Source organism: Microtus pennsylvanicus, chromosome 18 (assembly GCF_037038515.1).
Source record: "Microtus pennsylvanicus isolate mMicPen1 chromosome 18, mMicPen1.hap1, whole genome shotgun sequence".
NCBI lineage: Eukaryota > Metazoa > Chordata > Mammalia > Rodentia > Cricetidae > Microtus > Microtus pennsylvanicus.
This window is the reverse complement of record NC_134596.1, coordinates 4,900,900-4,922,730: the sequence shown is the minus strand read 5'-3', so window position 1 is coordinate 4,922,730 and position 21,831 is coordinate 4,900,900. Positions and strand designations below refer to the sequence as shown.

The 21,831-nt window shown below is 44.7% G+C and overlaps 1 protein-coding gene across 2 annotated transcripts in view; it reads left to right on the top strand.

Moving 5' to 3' along the window:
- The window catches only part of Tsg101 (tumor susceptibility 101), a 30,477-nt gene extending 18,434 nt beyond the window's left edge, over positions 1-12,043 (top strand). Inside the window, exons 7-10 of one of the 2 annotated variants that reach the window (XM_075952447.1) lie at positions 1,440-1,531; positions 9,319-9,521; positions 10,564-10,803; positions 11,705-12,043. In XM_075952447.1, the coding sequence (XP_075808562.1) occupies positions 1,440-1,531; positions 9,319-9,521; positions 10,564-10,803; positions 11,705-11,794 (625 nt within the window). In that variant the 3' untranslated portion in view covers positions 11,795-12,043. The remainder of the gene's footprint in view (positions 1-1,439; positions 1,532-9,318; positions 9,522-10,563; positions 10,804-11,704) is intronic. The other variant, XM_075952448.1, reaches the window with a different exon arrangement.
- The last annotated feature ends 9,788 nt before the right edge of the window (positions 12,044-21,831 follow it).

Here is a 21,831-nt window from a genome sequence, read left to right as displayed (position 1 = left end):
ATTAGAAAGAAACTTTGGATTTTCCAGAATCTAAATTTAGGACTATTTATTAGAATACATGAGTGACACAGAACAACCGAGAAACAAAAGTTTTTTTGTTTTTTGGTGGTGGGGGACAGGGTTTCTCTGTAGCTTTGGGCCCTGTCCTGAAACTCGTTCTTATAGACCAGGCTGGCCTTGACTCACAGAGATCCACCTTCCTCTGCCTCCCAAATGCTGGGATCAAAGGCGTGCGCCACCACTTAAAAGTTTTTTAAATTTTGTAAAGACTTGCTTTCAGATTGAATGTTTGAAGGCTTTGAAGGTTACCAGTAAACCTCGGACAAAATTTTAATACTGTTATTCTCTGTAGACTAGAAATCAGAATGGAAAATTGCTCTTCTGTTACTAATGGGGTCTTTTCCTTAGGAATGCCTCTGTGAAGATAACCTTATATAGTCCGAGACAAGCAAGAACACTTGGCTATTTCTTGGGTTTATATATACATACATATATATATGAGCTCACGTTTTTTAAGATGTATTTATTTTGTGTGTATGAGTGTTTTTCTCATGTGTATGTCTGTGCGTCACTTGCATACCTGGTGCCCTAAGAGGTGAGAAGAGGGTAGGTGAGAAGAGGGTTTTGGATCCCCTGAAACTGGAGTTACGGACAGTTGCAAGCAACCCTGTGGGTGCTGGAAATTGAACCTGGCTCTTCTACAAGAACAACTGAGCCATTTCTCCAGCAGGTCTGGAACCCATCAGAAAGGCTGGGATTATAGGTGTGCCATACCTTCAGGCTGTTGTGTATGATAACTTCTTTGTTTTTCAGTTTCTGAGGTAGAGTCTCACTACATAACCCACACTGACCTCTCTTTGGTTTTGAGACAGTCCTCCTGGATGTCCTGGAATTCCCTGTGTAGACCAGGCTGATCTCAGACTCACAGAGATCCACCTGCCTCTACCTCCTTAGTGATGGGATTAAAGGCATGAGCCACTAACACCACACCTGACTTTTTTTTTCTTTAAATGTGTATGAGCAATTTGTTTGCATGAATCTCTGTGTACCATATGAATGTGTGGTACCCACAAAGGTCAGAAGAGGGTATTGAATCCCCTGGAGCTAGAGTTATGGGTAACTATGAGCCAGCATGTGGGTGCTGGGAACCAAGCCTGGGTCCTCAGCAAGAGCAGCAAGCACTCTTAAGCACTGAGCCAACTGTCTAGCCCCGGCCTCATATTCTTCCCAGATTGTAGGTGCACACTGCCATGCTGTCCTAACAGTTCACTTTAAACCCAGTGTCAGTAGTGGGATTTGCATATACTGTTCTTTGAATAAACATCTTCATCTCTAAAACTATAATTTCATTAATTAGCAATGTCAACTTCACCTTCTCGGTGGGGTTCTCATAGCACTAGGTGTTGGGTCATCTTCACGTTTGGTATTCTTTCCTGTAGTGCTTATCCTGGCTGTCCTTACCCACCTGCCGGCCCATACCCTGCCACAACAAGCTCCCAGTACCCTTCCCAGCCTCCGGTGACCACTGTTGGTAAGTATTGTGAGCATTTCATTGTTTACATAAGTCAAGGTCTCCTGTGAAAAGTGTTTCATTTTTACGTATAAAATTTTAGGATATTCTTCCATATAAGAAAGTCTGTAGTGATCAGTGTCCTGTAATGTGATTTAACATCCTATAAATGAGCCTTCTGCCATTTAGAAGTCTAAACGAATAGCTGATGGCTCACTAACTTTCCTGTTTGCCACATTCATACTGGTGAATCTCACATGTTGAGCCGGGTCTGAAGGTCACCTTCACTATTCCAGCAGGTAACAGCTGGAATAGTCCTAAAGAAAAGCCCCCAAAGTAAGGTTAGGAACCATTAGCAGAGTGTAGGGCTTTGTGTCCTGGCTGTGTGGAAACAGGTAAGAGCACCCGAGCGAGTCCTGCATGAAAGGGTTGCTCACCGGTGCTGTCTGTCTCACCCAGCGTGCCCCCTGTTGTCACGCAGTCGCCTTCTGTTACTCGGCTACCTCGGCTTGGCCTGAGGACTTCTCTGCCGGAGCTTATGTCTTCTAACTTGCGCTGGGTTACCATTCCAGCATTTCCTTTCTTACCTCGTGGTCTGCTGCTGTTTGGCACATAAAAAATACCCTAAAACAACTTGAAGCTTCAGCTGCACTTCCTGATTTGCACCACCCCATTTCCTCCGTGCAGCAAGCATCCTTGAAACTGCAGTCTGTCCTTGCTATCTTCAGCCCTTCTTGCCTTCCCTCTTTTAAAACTGCTCTGTCAGAGTCATAGTGAGCTTTCTGGGTTTAAATCCAATGGCTGGTGCCTGCCGTCTCCTCCTTGGTCTGTCTTCGATGTCTGACACAGTGGGCTGCTGCCAGCTTGATGCTCTTCCAGCGGACACACTTTGCTCTTTTCCTCCTGTATCACGGGTACTTGTGCTCAGTCTGCGGGGTCCTCCACTTAATGTTGGAATCCCTAGTTAGTTCTTGGTACTTTGACTCCTCACTCTGGTGGTACAGCTTTAAATGCCCTGTCTGTACCCCCAGTTGCTGAATTGTGCCTAGTCTGTACCTCTCTCCTGACCTCTGCAGTCTTATATGCAGCTGCCTTCTTGCTGTCTCCACTTGATGTGAACAGACATCTTAATTTACACTCAGCATGACTCAAGTTGAACACAGTTTACCCATCTCCATTGATACCTATTCCGTAGTCTAACTCAAGTCGTCCTTGATTCCTCTAGAATCATCTTACCTTCAAAATATCTAGAGTCAGTACAAGTCACCATTATCTCGTCTAAATTACTGTATGAAAACCGGCAGCCTTTGTATTTGATACTGACAGAAGCAGCCTGAAGGATCTTACTCAAACATGAGTCGGTGATGTCACTCCTGCTAAAAGCCTCATTTCATGAGTCACTGTAAATGTTTTGGGCTTAGAAGGCTTTGTGGGATCCTGCCCCTCATCATTTCTGTTACCTTATCTCTTACTGTTCTCAAAGAACTTGTTCGTTGCTTATTTCTTTGTATTATTGTCAAACTCATTCTTCCCAATCTGTGCTGCCACCTCCTCAAACAGCTGGTGTGTGGCAGCTCACCCAAGTGTATTTTGCTAAGTGCTTGAATGAATACAGGATGGCGTGAGGCTGGTATTTGTTATGTTTTTTGATGTCATGAGCTCTGATATCAGGAGCTCATATCTGTGCCTTTGCTACCCAGACAGCGTCTGCTTCTATTGTCATCGCCTAGTAGCATAGCTTTGGTAAATTAAGATATTGTCTTTCCTGTAATGTACTTCCCTTTATACAGTAAACTTTTGTTTTTGTTACTTTTGAGACAGGATCTCCCTGTATAATTCACTGGCTCAGAACTCAGTTTGTAGACGGCTGGGCTTGAACTCATAGAGCTCTGCCTTCCTATGCTTCCCAAAAGTGCTGGCATTAAAGGCTTGTGTTCTTATGTCTGGCCCTAAACAATATAATTCATAGAGCTCTGCCTTCCTATGCTTCCCAAAGTGCTGGCATTAAAGGCCTGTGTTCTTATGTCTGGCCCTAAACAATATAATTTAAATTACTTGAATAAGAAATTAAAATGCTGGGAGATCTTTAATTCAATCTATAAGTTTAAAAGAACAAAATCAAAAAGAACAAAACTTCTAAATTTGGGACGGAAGAGATGGCTCAGTGGTTAAGAATACTGGCTGCTTTTCCAAGGGATCCAATGCCCTGGCCCCAAGTACCAGTCACACAAGATGTGCACAGAAATACATGCAGGCAAACACTCATACATTTAAAGTGAAAATATTTTTTTAAATCTACTCTTTGGGTTCAAGCAGCAACAGAGGAATGGGAGGGGAACAGTTAGTTGCCTTGTTTCTTAGATAATGTAATTCCTTTGATCTCGGTTATAAATGTTTTTGTTTGTGTATGTCTGTCCTCAGCACTAGTTTGGTGGTCAGAGGACGTGTTGGGGAATCTGTACTGACTCCAGGGATTAAACTCAGGATGTTGGGTTATTGGGCTTAGTAAATTACCTTTTGCCCATCAAAGACTTTTGTAGTTAATTCATTTCATAACATCAACCTTGAAGAATTTTATGGCTTAGAAATTTTCCATTTATCCTCAAAATTGGCTGTTATGGAAAATGATACATTTAAAAGTATATTTGATCTGAGATTCAAAAACAGTACGTACTTGGAAAAGTACCGTAGCCTATGACATGCCGTTTCCGCCATGAGCACACAGCAGCCACACTGTGTTGCCTGCGCAAAGCTGGAGCAATGTTGAAGCTCTCTCTGCCTATAAAAGCTGTCATAAGCCCTGTGCCAAATCCCAGGTTGGCACTCAGTACTATAAATGAAAATTCTGTGCACGTAGTTGTTTGGAAGGTTTTCTCCTACTTCAGAAACCAACTTTTTGTATTATTATAAGAAGAAATAATCCTCATGGTTTGATCCACTTTCTGAGCAGATAATTTGTGATAACTCAGGCTCCATAGTTACCATACAGTAAGTAGTATTCTCCCGTATCTTTGGTTTTGTATCCAGCAGTTTCTATCCACAGTCAGTTTCAGTCCCTAGGTATTATTTGTCCTTTTTCCTTACATTTATGTACATATATGTACCTATGTGGTGTGTGTGTGCAGATACGTGTGCACAAGTGTGAAGGGAGGCTGGAGTCAACCTCAGGGGTCGTACACTCCATTTCTGAGACAGGGCTGAGAAACAATTTTGTGGGCTTGGGTTAAGGGTGAAAAATCAGAAAAGTTGGGGCACAGAGATATTCGGTGGTTAAGAGCACACAGCGCTTTTCTAAAGGACCCAGATTTGATTCTCAGCACACACGTGGTGGTTGACAGCTGTCTGCAACTCTAGGTCCAGGAAATCTGACACCCTCTTCTGGCCTCTGCAGGTACTGCATGCATGTGGTATGCAGACATATTAAAAACTACTGTTTATCTTGTTTTCTAATAGGTTAATCATAGATTCACTAGTCTAAAAATGGTGCCTTTTGGCTTACAGCAACAGTGATCATTAAGTACTGTTAGAGAACTGAGTGGCCTTAAGTCGGGGATTGTGTCCACAGCACTTTAAAGATATAACCTAATTATCTGAGGAATTATCTTCTCGGGGAGGGTATTGGTTTCCTAACACTAGGAAAATTGTGTCTTATTTCCTAAGAGTTAAATTTGGTGATGAATATCATCTGACATAAAGTTTTAAGAATTTATTGTTGTTGTTGTTATTATTATTATAAAAGTCTTTGACCTGTTTGTTTTTCGAGACAAGGTTTCTTGTGTAACAGCTCTGACTGTCCTGGAACTCACTTTGTAGACCAGGCTGGCCTCAAACTCACAGAGATCCGCCTGCCTCTGCCTCCAAGTGCTGCGGTTAAGACATGTACCAACACTACCCAGACCTTTTCTTTTGCTAGTCTGGAATTGCAGAAGTCTACAGTCCTGAAAACTGAAGTAGAACATATGATTTCTCTTGAAGCACTTTAAAAAATAGTTTAAAGCTTCAAACAGTTCTTTTTTCTTCTTTCAGTGGTAAGGACCTCACTAAATTTTGAACTGAAGTTTTGGGTTTGGGTTTTTTTTTTTTAAGATTATTTTTATTTGTGTATGTGAGGGTACGGATGACCTCACACTGGAAGTCCAGGTGGCTGTGAGCTCCATATCAATCCTGAGACGTGAACCCAGATCTCTCATAAGTGCATAACTTCTCTCAGCCCCTGAGCTCTCCTGCCCCATTTTACTACTTCAGAAACCCATGAATTTTCTATTTTGCCTTTCAGTTTTCAGGTTATTTATTGGTTTTTTTGTTGTTGTTGTTTGTTTTGTTTGTTGTTGTTTTTTGAGGCAGGGTCTCACTGTACCTCTGACTGTTCTGAAACTCACCATGTAGACCATGCTGGCCTCTAACTCATCGAGATCCAGCTGCCATCTCTCACATTTTAATTAGAATTCTTGTCCTGTATGAAAGCATGCTGGATTTCAAGAGAGCTTGGATGTGTTTTATAGTAAAGTCTGTGTGACAAGAAGTTAGGATTGGTCTCATCCCAGCATCTGCAGCCTAACAGGGACTGTGACCTTTACAGGCAGGACATTGCTGCCTCAGCCTGTGTCCACTCTTCTTCTTTTTTTTTTTTTGCTTTTTCGAGACAGGGTTTCTCTGTGGTTTTGAAGCCTGTCCTGGAACTAGCTCTTGTAGACCAGGCTGGTCTCAAACTCACAGAGATCCGCCTGCCTCTGCCTCCCGAGTGCTGGGATTAAAGGTGTGTGCCACCACCGCCCGGCCTGTGTCCACTCTTAGGAAGAGTCTTGGACTTGCTGCTGCTATATAGTCTTTTTTTACCTTACGTTCTCAACAGCGTTTGCTGCTTGTGTTGTGATGATGACTAATCGGACTCAGAAGAGATAGTCTTAGTGTGGTTTTGATTTGCATTTCCCTGTTGGGGAAACATGTTGAACAGCTTTCATGTATTTATTGACCATTTGTGTTATTTTTGAGAACTGTTTGAACTTCAGACCCTCCTGCCTTGTGTCCTGTGGGTTGCAGCATGCCTGTTTGCAAGACAACAGGGATCGAGCCAGGGTTTGGACATGCCGAGAAAGCGCTCTCCCATCTGAGCCCTCACGTTAGTTACTTTTCTAGTGACTACAGAATGGACTGAAGGGTTATTTAACTCGGGGTTTGAGGCTACAGGCCTGCTTGCCAAGGAAGCCAGGGTTGCAAGAATGTTGGACAGCTGATCACACTGCATCTGCAGCCAGGCAGCTCGGCTCTCTTTCTACTCTTTAGTCATCCTGGGCCCCCTGCCCGTGGAGAGGTGTCACCCACATTTATGTCTTCCCACCATGTCTCCCTCAGTTTTGTTTCCATGGTAAGTCTAAACCCTGTCAAACTGACGGGCAAGATTGACATCACAGGTGCAGGAGTAATGAATGGCTCAGCGGACTTGCTACTCGTGGAGAGATCCTGAATTCAGATCACAGCACCCATGTCAGATGTCTTACAGCCCCTGTAGTTCCAGCTAAATCCCTAGAGGATGCCCTCTTCTGGACCCCTCGAGCACCTGCACACGAGGTGGATATTGACACCCACAGCACAGAAATACATTTAGATTAGCCATCATAGCTACATCTGCAGCCGTCTTGATGTCTGATTTTTGAAGGTCATATGGATGCTAGAGTTGACAGAGACGTTCTCCTGTTCTGTGGGTGTCCCCTCGGCTGTGCAGGGCCTTTTAATTTGATGCAGTCCCATTGTCACTTGCTGTTTCCTGAGCTGTTGAAGACAGATTCAGAAAGTCATGTTCTTTGCCTTTAAGTGTTTCCACTGTTTGCCGTTGGAATTTTCAGTTGAGCTCCTGTTTAGTTGATTTTTACAGGTGAGAGACAGGTACCTAATTTCAGTCTTCTACACGGTAATGTTGGGTTTTCATGGTTCTCGCTTCTTTGGTAAAATCACATGGTAGTGGACACTTGGGGTTATTTCTGACTGTTCTGTTCTGTTTCACAGGTCTGTATGCCCACTTTATTCCAGCTTTGTGCTGTGTTTGTAACACCAGCACTGTTCTTTCTGCTCAGGGTGGATTGGGCTGCTTGTGACCTTTTGTATTTCTGTATGGATTTTATTTATTTGTTTGTTTGTTTATTATGCATACAACGTGCTGTCAGAAGAGGTACCAGATCTCATTATAGATGGTTATGAGGCACCATGTGGTTGCTGGGAATTGAATTCAGGTCCTCTGGAAGAGCAGCCAGTGCTCTTAACCTCTGAGCCATCTCTCCAGCTTCCTCTGTATGGATTTTTATGGAGACTTCCTTGACCTAGTTTATAAGAACAATATAAATTCCAAAATTAAATGTATGTTCTTTAACATAAAAGTTGGAAATTTAAAATCAGTGTAACATGATCCATTAGACCAGATATGGTAACTTGAACCAAATTTGTTGGTATGTTTGTGTACAAAAAGACCCTTAACTTTTGATAGTCCAGATAATTCCTACAACACAGATAGATGGAATTTGGCACACTGTCATTGTTATTATCTGGGCACCTGACCACGGGGACAAGGACATTTTGTGTCTGACAAGCATAATAAAGTATCATATAGGTTATTAAGATTTGGGACTTTTGAGACAGAATTTCTCTGTGTAACCACCCCCCTGGAACTCTCTGTAGACCAGGCTGACCTTAAACCCTCAGTGATCCACCTGCCTCTGCCTCCCAAGTACTAGGATTAAAGGCATGCACCACCGTTAATCTGTAAAGAACCAGGGTCTTTTAAACTCCTATTCCTAATGTAGCTTTGTCAAAATGGGCACATAATAAGATAACCGTCTTCAATGGTCTTCTCATCCCTCGGGTAGATTCTAAACTTTTGTAGGAAGTATCTCTTTTTATGTCGTGCATGTTTGCTCTTGTGTGAGTTTTTGTGTACCAAGGGCATGCAGGAGCTCAGAGGGTAGAGTACCTGAAACTGGAGTGCAGGCAGTTGCAAGTGTCCATGTGTGTTCAGGGATCTGAAAGTGGAACCTTTGCAAGAGTTAGTAAGTGCTCTTAACCACTGAGCCATCTCTTCAGCCCCTCATCCTTGTTTAAAAAATACTTTACAAATTAGTACAGTGTAAGGAACCAGAGATTTCAATTTGGCCTTTATCCTGTCCTGATGACTGAATAGTTAAGTCCTTTTTTAAAATTAGTATTTTGGTGTGTGTGTGTGTGTGTTTTGGTTCCCATAATGTCCAGAAGAGGGCGTCACATCCCATGTAACTGCAGTTAACAGGCTTTTGTCAGCTGCCTGATTATGGCTGCTCCTAACCACTGAACTGCTTCTCAACTCCTTTAAGTAAAAATGAGTCTGTGAATGGCGCTTAAGAAATACAGCTCTTTGATGTGTTTAGCAGAAGAAATGTGTCCCATGTCCCATGTATGTTGAATGATGGTGTATGCACGCATGTGTGTTTCTCACCTCCCGCATGTTGAAGCAGGGTCTCTCCTGGCTCTGCTGCTGGCCTGTGACCTTCTGTCCAGCTCTCCTGTTGCTGCCTCCTGTCTCAAGAGAGGAGTGCTGGAGTAACAGATGAGGCCACTCATCCAGCTGTTTCCGTGGGTCCCGGAAATTGAACGAGGGTTGTCAGGCTTGAGTGGCAAGAACTCAGTAGTCTCAAACTTAGCAGTTTCAAGGCCACAACTCTCTGGAAACTGTCATATTGCTGGTTGCAGCTGTTTCTAGCAAAAGGATACGGTTACAATTGACTTCTGAATGCTGAAAGCCTACGCTAGCCTTGGGGTCCAGAGTCTGTGCCTTGTCTCCTCAGGTCCCAGCAGAGACGGCACAATCAGTGAGGACACCATTCGAGCATCTCTCATCTCAGCAGTCAGTGACAAACTGAGATGGCGGATGAAAGAGGAGATGGACGGTGCCCAGGCAGAGCTCAATGCCTTGAAACGAACAGAGGAAGATCTGAAAAAGGGCCACCAGAAACTGGAAGAGATGGTCACCCGCTTAGATCAAGAAGTAGTAAGTAATACATCGGAGATTTCCATTTGGGGGTTAATTATAGCCCAGGCAAAGGAGGATGTGTGCACCGTGGGTGTAAAGTAGAAGTTTGAGTGAACAGCGGGGTCTCCAGACACACGCGTAGCTCTCTCAGCAGAGTGGGAGCATGTGCCTATAGTCTCGGTTCTCAGGGACTGGGGCAGGAGGTCATCGGCTGAGGACACCGAGGAAAGGAGAGACTAGAGCACCTTGGGTCTCGAGAGCAGCCACATCGGCTCTCCTGGAAAGTGGGTGCTAGTGGGAAAATTGCCCTTTTTCCAGGAGAAATGGTGAAGATCTGCAGGCCTCACACTACCTAAGAGAATAGTATTTCTAAATGTTGTTGGAGTCACTATTAAAAGTATCTTTGAGGGGCCTGGAGTGATGGTTCCGTGGTTAAGAGCACATACTGCTTTCCCTGCACCCACATCAGGCTGCTCACAAGTACCTGTTAACTCCAGCTCCAAAGAGTCTGACGTCTATTCCTGGCCTCCTTAATACCTGCACGCTTAGACATGTGTGTATGCACACACGTATCTCTGCAGCTTCTCTGGTGTCATCATCCAGAGACATCTGGGGCCTCGAGAGCTTCACATCAGTGCAGCCTGTGACCCTTCACTCTCCAGCCTTTCTCTTGTGTTTGTATAAAGTGAGCATAGCAGTAGCCAACCATTTCAGTTCAGGAATGTGACACCAGCGTAAGGTAGAGTCGGCAACCACCACACACGTCTCGATATTACGGAAAGTGTTGTAGTCCTGTGAGTTGAATCTTGTCCGCAGACGGGGAAGTCCTCCTGTGGGAAAGTCTTGTTTGATGGTTGTCTGTGGGAGGGACTTCCTTTTGGAAAGCACCGTGTGTCCCTTTCACAGCTGGGCTCATGTCAGGGATGGCAGGTCCCTCACACATCTTACCAGTGAGCTCTTGGAAGCACTCGCTCGGCTGCTTAAAGCCCTGTCTGAGGTTGGGGTGCAGGTGATCCTGCACAGATCAGTGTGAGTTACGTGTGGACTGTTCTGTTTTCAGGCTGAGGTTGATAAAAACATAGAACTTTTGAAAAAGAAGGATGAAGAACTAAGTTCTGCTCTGGAGAAAATGGAAAACCAATCAGAAAATAATGACATTGATGAAGTTATCATCCCCACAGCCCCACTATATAAACAGATTCTAAATCTGTATGCAGAGGAAAATGCTATTGAAGACACTATCTTCTACCTGGGAGAGGCCTTGAGGCGGGGAGTGATAGACCTGGATGTGTTCCTGAAGGTAGGCTTTCTTCCTCCTCGCGGGGCTTTGCTGCAGGTTCATGGCAGGGCAGCTTGGGATAAGCATCCCCCCAGACTTCCTTCTTCTGCCTCCCCAGTCACACCACCTAAATGTGAGATTATCACCCACCCCTGTTTTGTTTTTGTTTTAATCCAGTAATGTCTTAGAATTGGATAATTTTAGATGAGTTTTTTCAGATCAAATAGTCCTAGAAGGAAGTGGACTATCCTTTTAAATGCAGGTTATCTCTGGCTTGCTAATACTGAACAGACCTAAAGATGTAGTAAGCTTTGTTTGTTGCTGTCTGTTGGGTCATGGAGAATATGGGCTTAGTAACCAGCCACTCTGTATTTTTGACCTGGCTCCTGCTGACAGCTCAGTGTTCATGCAAGCTGGGCAGGGCACTTTGGTAAGTGGCTGTGTGTAAGCTAGAAATCACAAAGAAGGCTCTTTACCACTGTCTTCTGGCAGGGCCTATGCCATAAGAAAAGATGTGAATAGAGAGGCAAGGGAAGTAAGCTGTTTTCTGGACATTGACGAGAGTTAACCCCATTTCTCCTCATCTCTTCCTTTTCTCTTAGTCAAGAGACAGTTTGGTGACTTGTATTAAGCTTAATCTTGTATGTTTTCCTATTATCTTGGTGTCTCAAGGTGTAGGTGGGGGCTGGGAATATATTTCAGGGTGGGGCACTTAACCTGTTGTGTGCCGAGGATTCAATCCCAGTACTGCAAAGCCAAACAAAGCCCCCTGAGCTAGATCCTGCAGTTTTTAAAGCCATGTATACATGTAATATGATAAGGGTTCCAAAGGTTGCTAACTATATTTAGGATTGATAGATGCTCTCTGACCTCATGCCTGGGTCAAAGCCATTCTAAACTGTTACCATTTTCCTCCTCCTAGCATGTCCGCCTCCTGTCCCGTAAACAATTCCAACTGAGGGCACTTATGCAAAAAGCAAGAAAGACTGCCGGACTTAGTGACCTCTACTGACTTCCGAGCTCAACTAGAGACGGACATCTTCGTAAAGCCTTCTTCTTTTCTTTTCCTTTCTCTCATCAGTAGGACCCAGAATAAGTTATTGCAGTTTATCATTCGAGTGTTAAATATTTTGAATCAATAATATATTTTCTGTTTTCTTTGGGTAAAGACTGGCTTTTATTAATGCACTTTCTACCCTCTGTAAGCTTTCTGTGCTGTGTTGGGACTGACTGGGCTAAATAAAATTTGTTGCATAATTTCTTTCTGGACTTCAGGAAAGATGCACAAGATCTGGTTCTCACTGGCCAACAGGGCACAGTGTCCCCCTTCAGTCGCGGTTGGTGTTCTGTAGGTGGAGATAGTCCTCCTTAGTGTGGGGCATAACACGGAAAACTGTATTATTGGAGGATATGTATTTCTTTCAAGAGTCAATAGCTGACTCTTTTTAAAATGAAGAACTGTCATGTTAACTAGGCGAAATAGTCTGACCACCGTGAGGAGTTATATGTTACCTTTTAGCTCATGTGTGGTATGGGGGGGGGGTCATAACAGACATTTTCAAATATTTTAAATGAATTTTTAAAAAAAAAAATAGAATATCCAGGGTAGTACTGGCACATGCCTTTAATCCCAGCACTCAAAAGACAGAAGCAACTAAATCTCTGAGCTCAAGGACAGCCTGATCTACAATTGAGTTCCAGGACAGCCAGAGCTACAGAAACCCTGTCTTGAATACCAAAACAAATTAATTAATTAATTAAAATGGGATGCTGTAATTTGGAGCATATAGTTTATATAGTTTTTGGGTTTTTTTTTGGTTTTTTGGGGTTTTTTTTGGATTTTTCGAGACAGGGTTTCTCCGTAGCTTTTGGTTCCTGTCCTGGAACTAGCTCTTGTAGACCAGGCTGGCCTCGAACTCACAGAGATCTGCCTGCCTCTGCCTCCCGAGTGCTGGGATTGAAGGCATGCGCCACCACCACCTGGCTTCCAAACTTCTCTTATCAAAAATTTGTCACTCACACTCCTACCTGTTCTCCCTCAATCCCTCCATACTTATGCCTTTGCTTCAGTGTTCCCCAGATCCTCTGCATTCCTGTCCAGAACTCTCAAAGACCTCCTCCTCCATCCCTCTCAAACACAAGAGGGTCCGTTAGCTCCTTCTGCCTACACTTCTCTGCCCGTTGCCTATTCCTGAGGGTGGGATCTCTCCACCTTCCTCTGGGCTTGGGACTCCTTTTCCCAACTACCAAGGCATGAACCCAAAGTTTCAAGTGTACACTCCTAAACTCCTTAACTTTACCTCTGTTTCTAGTCTGTCCTGCCAGATTCCAAACCAACAAGACTGTTCCAGCAACGGCAGCTCCATCTCAGCTGTTTCCTTGGAATCTACAGCCTGGTCCAGCCTCACAGACTGCACTTCCCTATGGTACGACAAGTAAAACAGCCTTGACCAACAACCCAGCTTCCTTGGGTCCCCTAACAATGACGCCCCAATGTCAGCAGGAAGCAGCCAGAGAACAATACCCACTTACCCAATACCTAGTGACCTAATAATAGAACAAAAACGTGGGAATGAAGGAACTCTAGCTGGCTTGAGCATGGCCAACATGGCTCCCCCATTCCCTCTGCCTTGCTAAAAACCATTAAATTACGTTCCTAAAGCTAGCCACCAAGGTCTGTCCCCTTATTAGGTCACCTCCTCCTCTTGAGACTGACTGCCAAGGTCCAGCTATGAAAGTATTGAAGTCCCGCAATCAAAAGCCCCCTTAAAATGAAGCACCTCATCGTAACAGAGGCTTTCCCCTTTACCTTAATATAACCACCATCTTATGTGTCACGGCTATCTCCTCTTTACCCAGAGGCGGTCCTTTGTCCCCCTGAGACAAATATTCCTTTCCCCGCTCCCTCGCCCCTTTTCTCCCCTCTTTCTTTCCTTCCCCTTCTCCCTCTTCAATTACTTATTGCCTTTGTCCCTTATGCCCTCTGTCCTTCTGAGCCAAATAAATCTCCTTTGTGCTGAGAACTTTGTCTTGGGGTGTCAAACCAACTTTTGGTTCCCTACAGTGTATACCTCAGAGAATTGAAAGAGTAAACTGTGTGTGTGCATGTGTGCACACGCACATGCACGTGTATGCTCCATGTGCGTGCAGTACCCATGGAAGCCAGAAGAGGGTGTCATCCCATAGGACTAGAGTTACAGACAGTTCTAAGTGGCCATGTAGGAAACTGAACTTGGTCCTCTTCCAGAGCCATTGTTCTATCCCATTAAGTGCATGGTTTGTCTTTATTACTATATTGTTTATATGGTTTTCCCTGCAAGAATAATGCCTTTGTGTTCTAAATCAAGCACAATCCCAATTTAGATTATTTGATCAGTTTGTTTTCCTTTACCCCACTTAGCACAAGTCCAGAGCTGAACTCTTCACTTTCGGTTTTTGCTTGTTTGTTTGAGACAGAATTTCTCTGTGTAGCTTTGACTGTCCCAGAACTAGTTCTGTAGACCAGGCTGGCCTCAAACTCACAGAGATCCTCCTGCCTCTACCTCTAGAGTGCTGGGATTAAAGGCGTGCACCACCACCTGGCTATACACTTCTCATTTTAAACTAGATCACGCCAGATTATTTTACAAACCCAAGCTGTATCTGAAGAAACAGGTGTTGCTTTGAGGGGCTCAGTGAGAGAATTGTAGCACGAATAATAAAAACCCAGAGACAGATATTGGGGTTCAAGATGAAGATTAGAAAAGCAAAGCAGCCAGCCACTAGGTAGGCTTACCTCTACCAAGACTCAGACAAAAAGGTGATCCTTTCCTCAGTGTGACTGCTGTAGACTGCAATTCTCTCCACCCAGCCTCAGACTGTAATGAACTCCTGTCTCCTCCTGCCTTACATACCTCTCTCTGCCCAGCCATATTACTTCTGTCTCCACCTCCTACTGCTGGGATTAAAGGCCTGTGACTCCTGAGTGCTGGGACCACCTTTGTGTGAGCTCTATTTCTCTTTTTAGACAGATTCAATCTCCTGTAGCCCAGGGTGGCCTTGAGTCCTGGAATTAAAGGTAAGTGCCACCACTCCCTGGCCTCTAGTGGCTTAGCTCTGCACTCTGATCTTCAGGAAAGCTTTATTTATTAAAACACAAATAAAATATCACAATAGTTCCCCTTTTTGTCTAAAAAAAAAGAATATAATTAATAGAAGAACTATATACAATAAGTACAATAACTATATGTAATATATACAGGCAATAAGTACATCAACAGTGTCTAGTCCATTTGCATTTGACAAATTCGGAGAAAATACTCTATTATCTATCCTATCTTGGCGAATCCAAAGTCTTGTACCTAGTTTACTTTCTATCATAACTTGCATTACCATCTAAAACTAACTTTTAATATCTCTCAACCTTATGTACTTCGCACTTCTTTAGTGACTCTCTTTTCTGAGTCTCCTAAACAAGAAAAACTATAACTATCTGGTTATAGAGACCCAAGAAGGAAATAATATTAACTGAGTAGGAAGGAAGTGCAAGCAAGTGACATCCAAAAAATTGTGAGAAATGACAGAAACAGCTGGCTGCCTGGAGACTCACCAAAGTTCCTCTGCAATGTTGGGGCATCCATCCTCGGCATAAAGGCCTAGCATATTCGACAGACTTTTCTATGATACAGGGTTTTGGAAGGACTCGCCTCGCTTGTCTTGACAAGGTTTGGCAGTCACTCTCTTTTGTGTCCTGCTTGTCCAGTTAGGACAGCATACTGTCAGCAGTTTAGGCGAGGGCACTTTCTTGCCCAGTGGATTACTTGTGCCACAAAGAAAGTGAACTCCATGTGGAGTCTCAGTCTGCAGTCTGCAGTTTGAGGTTTGGTGGAGCGCATTGCAGTCTACAGTCATGCTGAGGACAAGATCACCCCTTTGTTTGTCTGAGCCTTGGTAGAAGTAAGAACTCTCTAGTGGTTTGGTGCTTGAACCTCAATATCTGTCTCTAGGTGTTTATTATTAATGCTACAGATAACTCTCAGTTTGGGAGGACATATGTTAGCATTTTAGATGAGTGGTTAGGGCCTATTAATCTGTTTCTGGGAGTTTGAGATAGGAGGATTATAAATTCAGGTTTGCCTGTACAAAAAAAAAAAAAAGTAAGACCAGCCTGAACAGTTTAGCAGGACCCTGTCTCAAATTTATGTGAACTGAAGCTATAGGCCAGTGGTAGAGCACTTGCCTAACATGTATAATAAGGCTTTTGATTCACTCCCCTCTAACAAACACACACAGTCAATGTTATAACCTGAAAGTAAAATAAGAGCCACGAGGCCATATGATCTAAATGATAAATAGGTGAACAGAGCCAAATACTCCATGCAAAAGAAAATACTTTGGGGAATATTCCATCCTCAAGGAAGAAGAGCCAAAGTCTTTTTTAGTGTGAACAACAGAGACTTTCAAGGAAATGCAATAGAAATCAGGGAAACAGAACCTGCTCTAGAGGTGCAGTGCCTGGACCAGGTGGCCGAGCATCCGCGGGGTAAGGATGGAAGTGGCTCCTGTCTGTCTAGTCTGACTACAGGAAAACGCCATTCCAAGAGAGGGGGTGCTACCAGAGACCTCTCAGTGACAACAGTCAGTCATGAAGGCAAAACTCTGAACCTATCACAGCCTAGAGCTACCCAAGAAGATGGGGAATCCTGGGGGTTAGCATGGCTCATAAAAAGGACATTAGATTGTGTGCATGTGAGTATAGGTGGCCTGCAGAGGTTGGGTGACCCCAGAGTTGGAGTTATAGTCAGCCACGAACTACCCAGCGTGGGTTCTGGGAAACCAAGCCAGACTTTCTACAACAGCAACAAGCACTCTTTGAAAAACATTAAAATACATTTTATGAGTGTTTTTTTCTTTGTCTGCATATATATGTGTGTGTGTGTGTGTGTGTGTGTGTGTAATGTGTGTGAGTGGTGCCCATGGAGGTCAGAAGATGGTATCAGATGTCTTGGAACTGTGAATTACCGATAGTTGTGAGCCACTGTGTGGGTGCTGAGCGCAAAACCCAGATCCTCTGCAAGAGCAACATTGGTAGTGTACAACTCTAATAGCTGAGCCATCTCCAGCCCCGGCCTTCTAGCAATTCTTTCACTCAAACACATGCCTGTTACAATAGCCACTGTTGCACATTCAGAGCACACCGCTAAGTGGAACAAAGTAGATCTCAAAGTCATGAAAGTTCATGAGTTACAGTACAATTCAATTATTTTTAAAAACCTTGCTATTTCCCTTCAGGGTTTTACCATAAATTCCAGCCACCCACCCCTCCCCCCCAAAAAAAAAAACTGCTAAAGAATTTCTATTGGACCCCTTTATCAGGAAGCTTTTAGGACATCGCCACTTCCTTGGAAGAATGAAGAGTCTTGAGTAGGGAGGAAGAGAAGTGAGAGGGAGCGCAGGTCAGGCATCTCTGGAGCATCTGGAGCATCCCTGGAGCATCTCTGGGGCATCTCTGGAGCATCCCTGGAGCATCTCTGGGGCATCTCTGGAGCATCTCTGGGGCATCTCTGGGGCATCTCTGGAGCATCCCTGGAGCATCTCTGGGGCATCTCTGGAGCATCCCTGGAGCATCTCTGGGGCATCTCTGGGGCATCTCTGGGGCATCTCTGGAGAATCTCTCAAGCATGGCTCCAGACCCCACAGCTGCTACTCTTAGCGCCACATGAGTATTTATGACAAAGGAGAGCAGGGCCTGGGAATGACTCAACAGTTAAGAGCACTGGCTGCCCTTCCAGAGGACCCACATGGCGGCTCACAACCATCTGTAACGGTAGTCCCAGGGGATCTGGCGCTCCCTTCTGGCCTCCACGGGCACTACATGCGGTGCACACGCAGACAAACATCCATAAACATAAAGTCAAGATAAATAGATCTTTATGAACGCTTATGACGTGGAGCTCTGAAAGCCAGGGCCTGTCCTTTAGTAACCACGCCAATGTCAGTCTACCAAAAGACAGTGTAAAGGCGTGCTGCATTCTGACTAAAAGCAACGGGGGAGGGGCGCTGAAGAGAGAGCAGAGCAGTTAAGAGGGTGCCTTAGTTTAATATTGTTGTGCTGAAACACCATAACCAAAAGCAACTTGGAGAGAAAAGGGTGTATTTGCTTTACACTTCCACATCACTGTTCATAAGTGAAGGAGTCAGGATAGGAACTCAAGCAGGGCAGGAACCTGGAGACAGGAGCTGATGCAGAGGCCATGGAGGAGTGTTGCTTAGTGGCTTAACCTGTTTTCGTACAGAACCCAGGACCATCTTCCCAGGGGTGGCGCCACCCACAATTGGCTAATTAATCTCCCATCAAACACTAATTAAGAAAATGCCCTGGGAGATGGCTCAGTCTTTAAGAACACTGTCTTTTCTTCCAGAGGACCCAGGTTCAATTCCCAGCACCCATATGACAACTCACAAGTGTCTATAACTCCAGGATCCAACACCCTCACACTGACATACATGCAGGAAGAACACCAAAGCACATGAAATAAAAAAATAAGTTAATTATTAAGAAAATAAAGAAAATGCCCTATAGGCTTGCCCGCAGCCCAGTCTTACAGAGGCGGTTTCTCAATTGAGGTTTCCTCCTCTCAGCTGACTCTAGTTAGTGAAAAGTTGACATGAAACTAACCAGCAGCTCGACACACAAACACATCACTGTTAATCTATAACCTTTTCTTTCTTGTTCATCCCCAAGATAGTATATTTAAATGTCAAACTATAAAACATTACAAACTTAAAAGGTCCACAGTCTTTACAAATTCAGTCACTTTAAAACTCAGTCTCTCCAGGTGGTGGTGCTCACCTTTAATCCCAGCACTCAGGAGGCAGAGGTCAGCCTGAGCAAGTTCCAGGACTGTCAAGTCTGCTACACAGAGAAACTCTGTGTCAAGAAAAAATAAATAAATAAAGCTCAGTCTCTTTAAAACTTCAAAATCTTTAGCCCAGGTGGTGGGGCAAACTTTTAATCACAGTACTCAAGAGGTAGAAGTAGTCAGATTTCCATGAGTTTGAGGCCAGCATGGTCTACAGAGCTAGTTCCAGGACAGCCAAGGCGCAAAAACAAAAAAACAAAACAAAACAACCCCCCCCACACACAACAAAGTTCAAAGTCACTCAACTACTGTCTCCAGTAAAATCAAATTACATTACTTTCTTGGGTTGGAGAGAGGGTTCAGAGGTTAAGAGCACTGGCTGTTCTTCCAGAGGTCCTGAATTCAATTCCCAGCAACCACATGGTGGCTCACAACCATCTATAATGAGATTCGGTGCCCTCTTCTGGTATGTAGGTATACATGCAGGCAGAACACAGTACACATTATAAATCTTTTTTTAAAAAGTAAATTACTTTCTTATTTCAAGGAGGAAGGACTAGTTGTAAGCATTGCAGTTCAAGCAGAAAGGGATCCTGGAAGCTGGGAGCCAAGGAGTGCTGCAAAGTCACTGTGAGTGTAGCAGCTTACGGGCCCCACTCCAGGGAAAGGTTTGCCCTATGAGCAAGAACTCTGCTCAGGCAGGGGAGGGTTTCCTCGGCCAAGCAGTCACAGCTCTGCTCAGGTCCCCTGGAGTGTAACTGCTCTGCCAGGGGGGGGGTGGAGGGTAAGGGGGTGGGGGGGTGGGGGTAGGGGGTGGGGGTGTTTCTCTGGTGAAAGTGTTACAGGTCTGCCCCACACTTCTCTGCTCTAGCAAACGTTACAGCTAGGCCCCACTCAGGCGAAAGTGTCACACTGTACAACAAACCTCACTCAAGAGATTTATTGGGAAGGAGGCGTCCAGGAGGGTGGCTGTGAGAAACAAGTGAACTGAACAGGGTACAGACCTTAAATAGGGTTGGGGAGCTTTCCAGGGTGGCTTGGCATTGGTGGGGGTTTGTGGTCTGATTCTGGGGTAAGCTCAGCGATTGGTGGGATTTTGTGCTCAGGGACCTCGGATGTGGTGACATCTTGTTTGTACAAATAAAGTTTGCCTGAAGATCAGAGGGCAGAGCGAGCCACTAGCTAACCATAGAGGTCTGGAGGTCTGTACAGACAGGCAGGAAGTGATATGGCTGGGCAGAGAGAGGAAGTGATAAGGTGGGGAGAAACAGGAACTTGGTCTCTTTTTGGTTGGGAAGCTGAGTAGGTAAGGTGGCCATGGTTTGGCTCCTTCGTCTCCAATTTTTCAGTTTTTTCCCTATATCTGACTCTGAGCTTTTATTAAGACCTGTTAGGGGGCTGGAGAGATGGCTCAGAGGTTAAGAGCATCGCCTGCTCTTCCAAAGGTCCTGAGTTCAATTCCCAGCAACCACATGGTGGCTCACAACCATCTGTAATGAGGTCTGATGCCCTCTTCTGACCTGCAGGCATACACGCAGACAGAATACTGTATACATAATAAATAAATATCTTAAAAAGAAAAAAAGAGATCACAGCTGAAGCCAGGAGTGGCTGTGCACGCCTTCAATCTTAGTGCTTGAGAGGCAGTGGCAGAGAGGATCTCTGCAAATTCAAGGCCAGCCTGGCCAACCGAGTGAGTTCCAGGACAGCCAAGACTACACAGAGAAACCCTCTTTCGAAAAACAAAACAAAATCAAAAAAAAAAAAAAGAAAGAAAAAAGAAATCACCACTGATTTCTAGCTCCAGCTGACCATTGTCTTGGCAAAGGGTCTCCGTTAGTGGTTCTGGTGTCTTGTTTATCAAAGTTGATTCTTCAGGTCCAGCTGACCGCATACCACAGGTTCTTTGCACAAATGGCACAGTAGAGTCTTTGCTTCCCTCTAAACCAGCCTCTGGGTTGTGACTCTGTTGGGGGGTCACATATCAGCTCTCCTGCATATCAGATGTTTACAGTACAATTCAGAGCAGTAGCCAAGAGACAGTTTTTTTTTTTGAGCCACCTCTCCAGCCCCAATAGACAGTTTTGAAGTAGCCATGAAAACAGTCTTATGGCTGGGGGTCACCGCAGCGTGAGGAACTGTACTGAAGGGTGGCAGCGTTAGGAAGGTTGAGAACCGCTGTTCTAAAACATTACAAGCCAGGCCTCCATTGTCCATACTGCTCTTAACGTTCTTATCTTCTAAGCTCCTACAGAACAGCTGACTGAGCTCTCAACACCTGGCGGCTTTTCTAGCTCTAAAGTTTCCTAGTCAAGCAGGGCAGGAACCTGGAGACAGGCACTGAGGCGGAGGCCACGAAGGATCGCCGCTTACTGGCTTGCTCATCATGGCTTGCTCAGACTGCTCCTTATAGAACTGGGGACCACCAGCCCAAGCGATGGCCCCACTCACATCAATCACTAGGAAAACGCACCACAGGCTTGCCTACCTACAGCCCGATCTTACGGAGGCTCCCTCCTCTTCCATGACTCCAGCTTGTGTGGAGTTGACAGGAAACCAGCCAGCACAGAGTGCACCGCTCTTGCAGAGGAGCAGAGCTCAGTTCCCAGCATCCACGTCAGCCATTCACAACCACCCGTCTCTCGAGTCCTGGAAAACTGAACATTAAGCGATAGTTTCTCAGGTAGAGAGCCAAGTCCTTAGCACAGCTAAGATTTTTGTGTTTAGTTAAAATGGAGTAAAATTCAGTTCCACCATTTCCCCTCCCTCTTCTCTCTTTTACATTCCCTACTGACCCCCTCCCAAAGTCATGGCCTCTTTTTAAAAATACAAGATTTCTTTAATGTGGGAAGATGTTTGCTTGCACAAACAGAATACTGTATACATAATAAATCTTAAAAAAAAAATTAAAAAAAAAAGATGAAGCCTAGCCAGATGGTGGTGGTGCACACCTTTAATCCCAGCACTTGGGAGGCAGAGGCAGGCAGAGCTCTGTGAGTTCGAGGCCAGCCTGGGCTACTGATGGGGGAGTGTCATATATCAATCTGTTGATTTCATTGGTTAAGCAATAAAGAAACTGCTTGGCCCTCATAGGTTAAAACATAGGTGGGTGGAGTAAACAGAACAGAATGCTGGGAGAAAGAAGCTGAGTCAGGGATTCGCCATGATTCTCCCACTCCAGACAGATGCAGGTTAAGATCATTCCTGG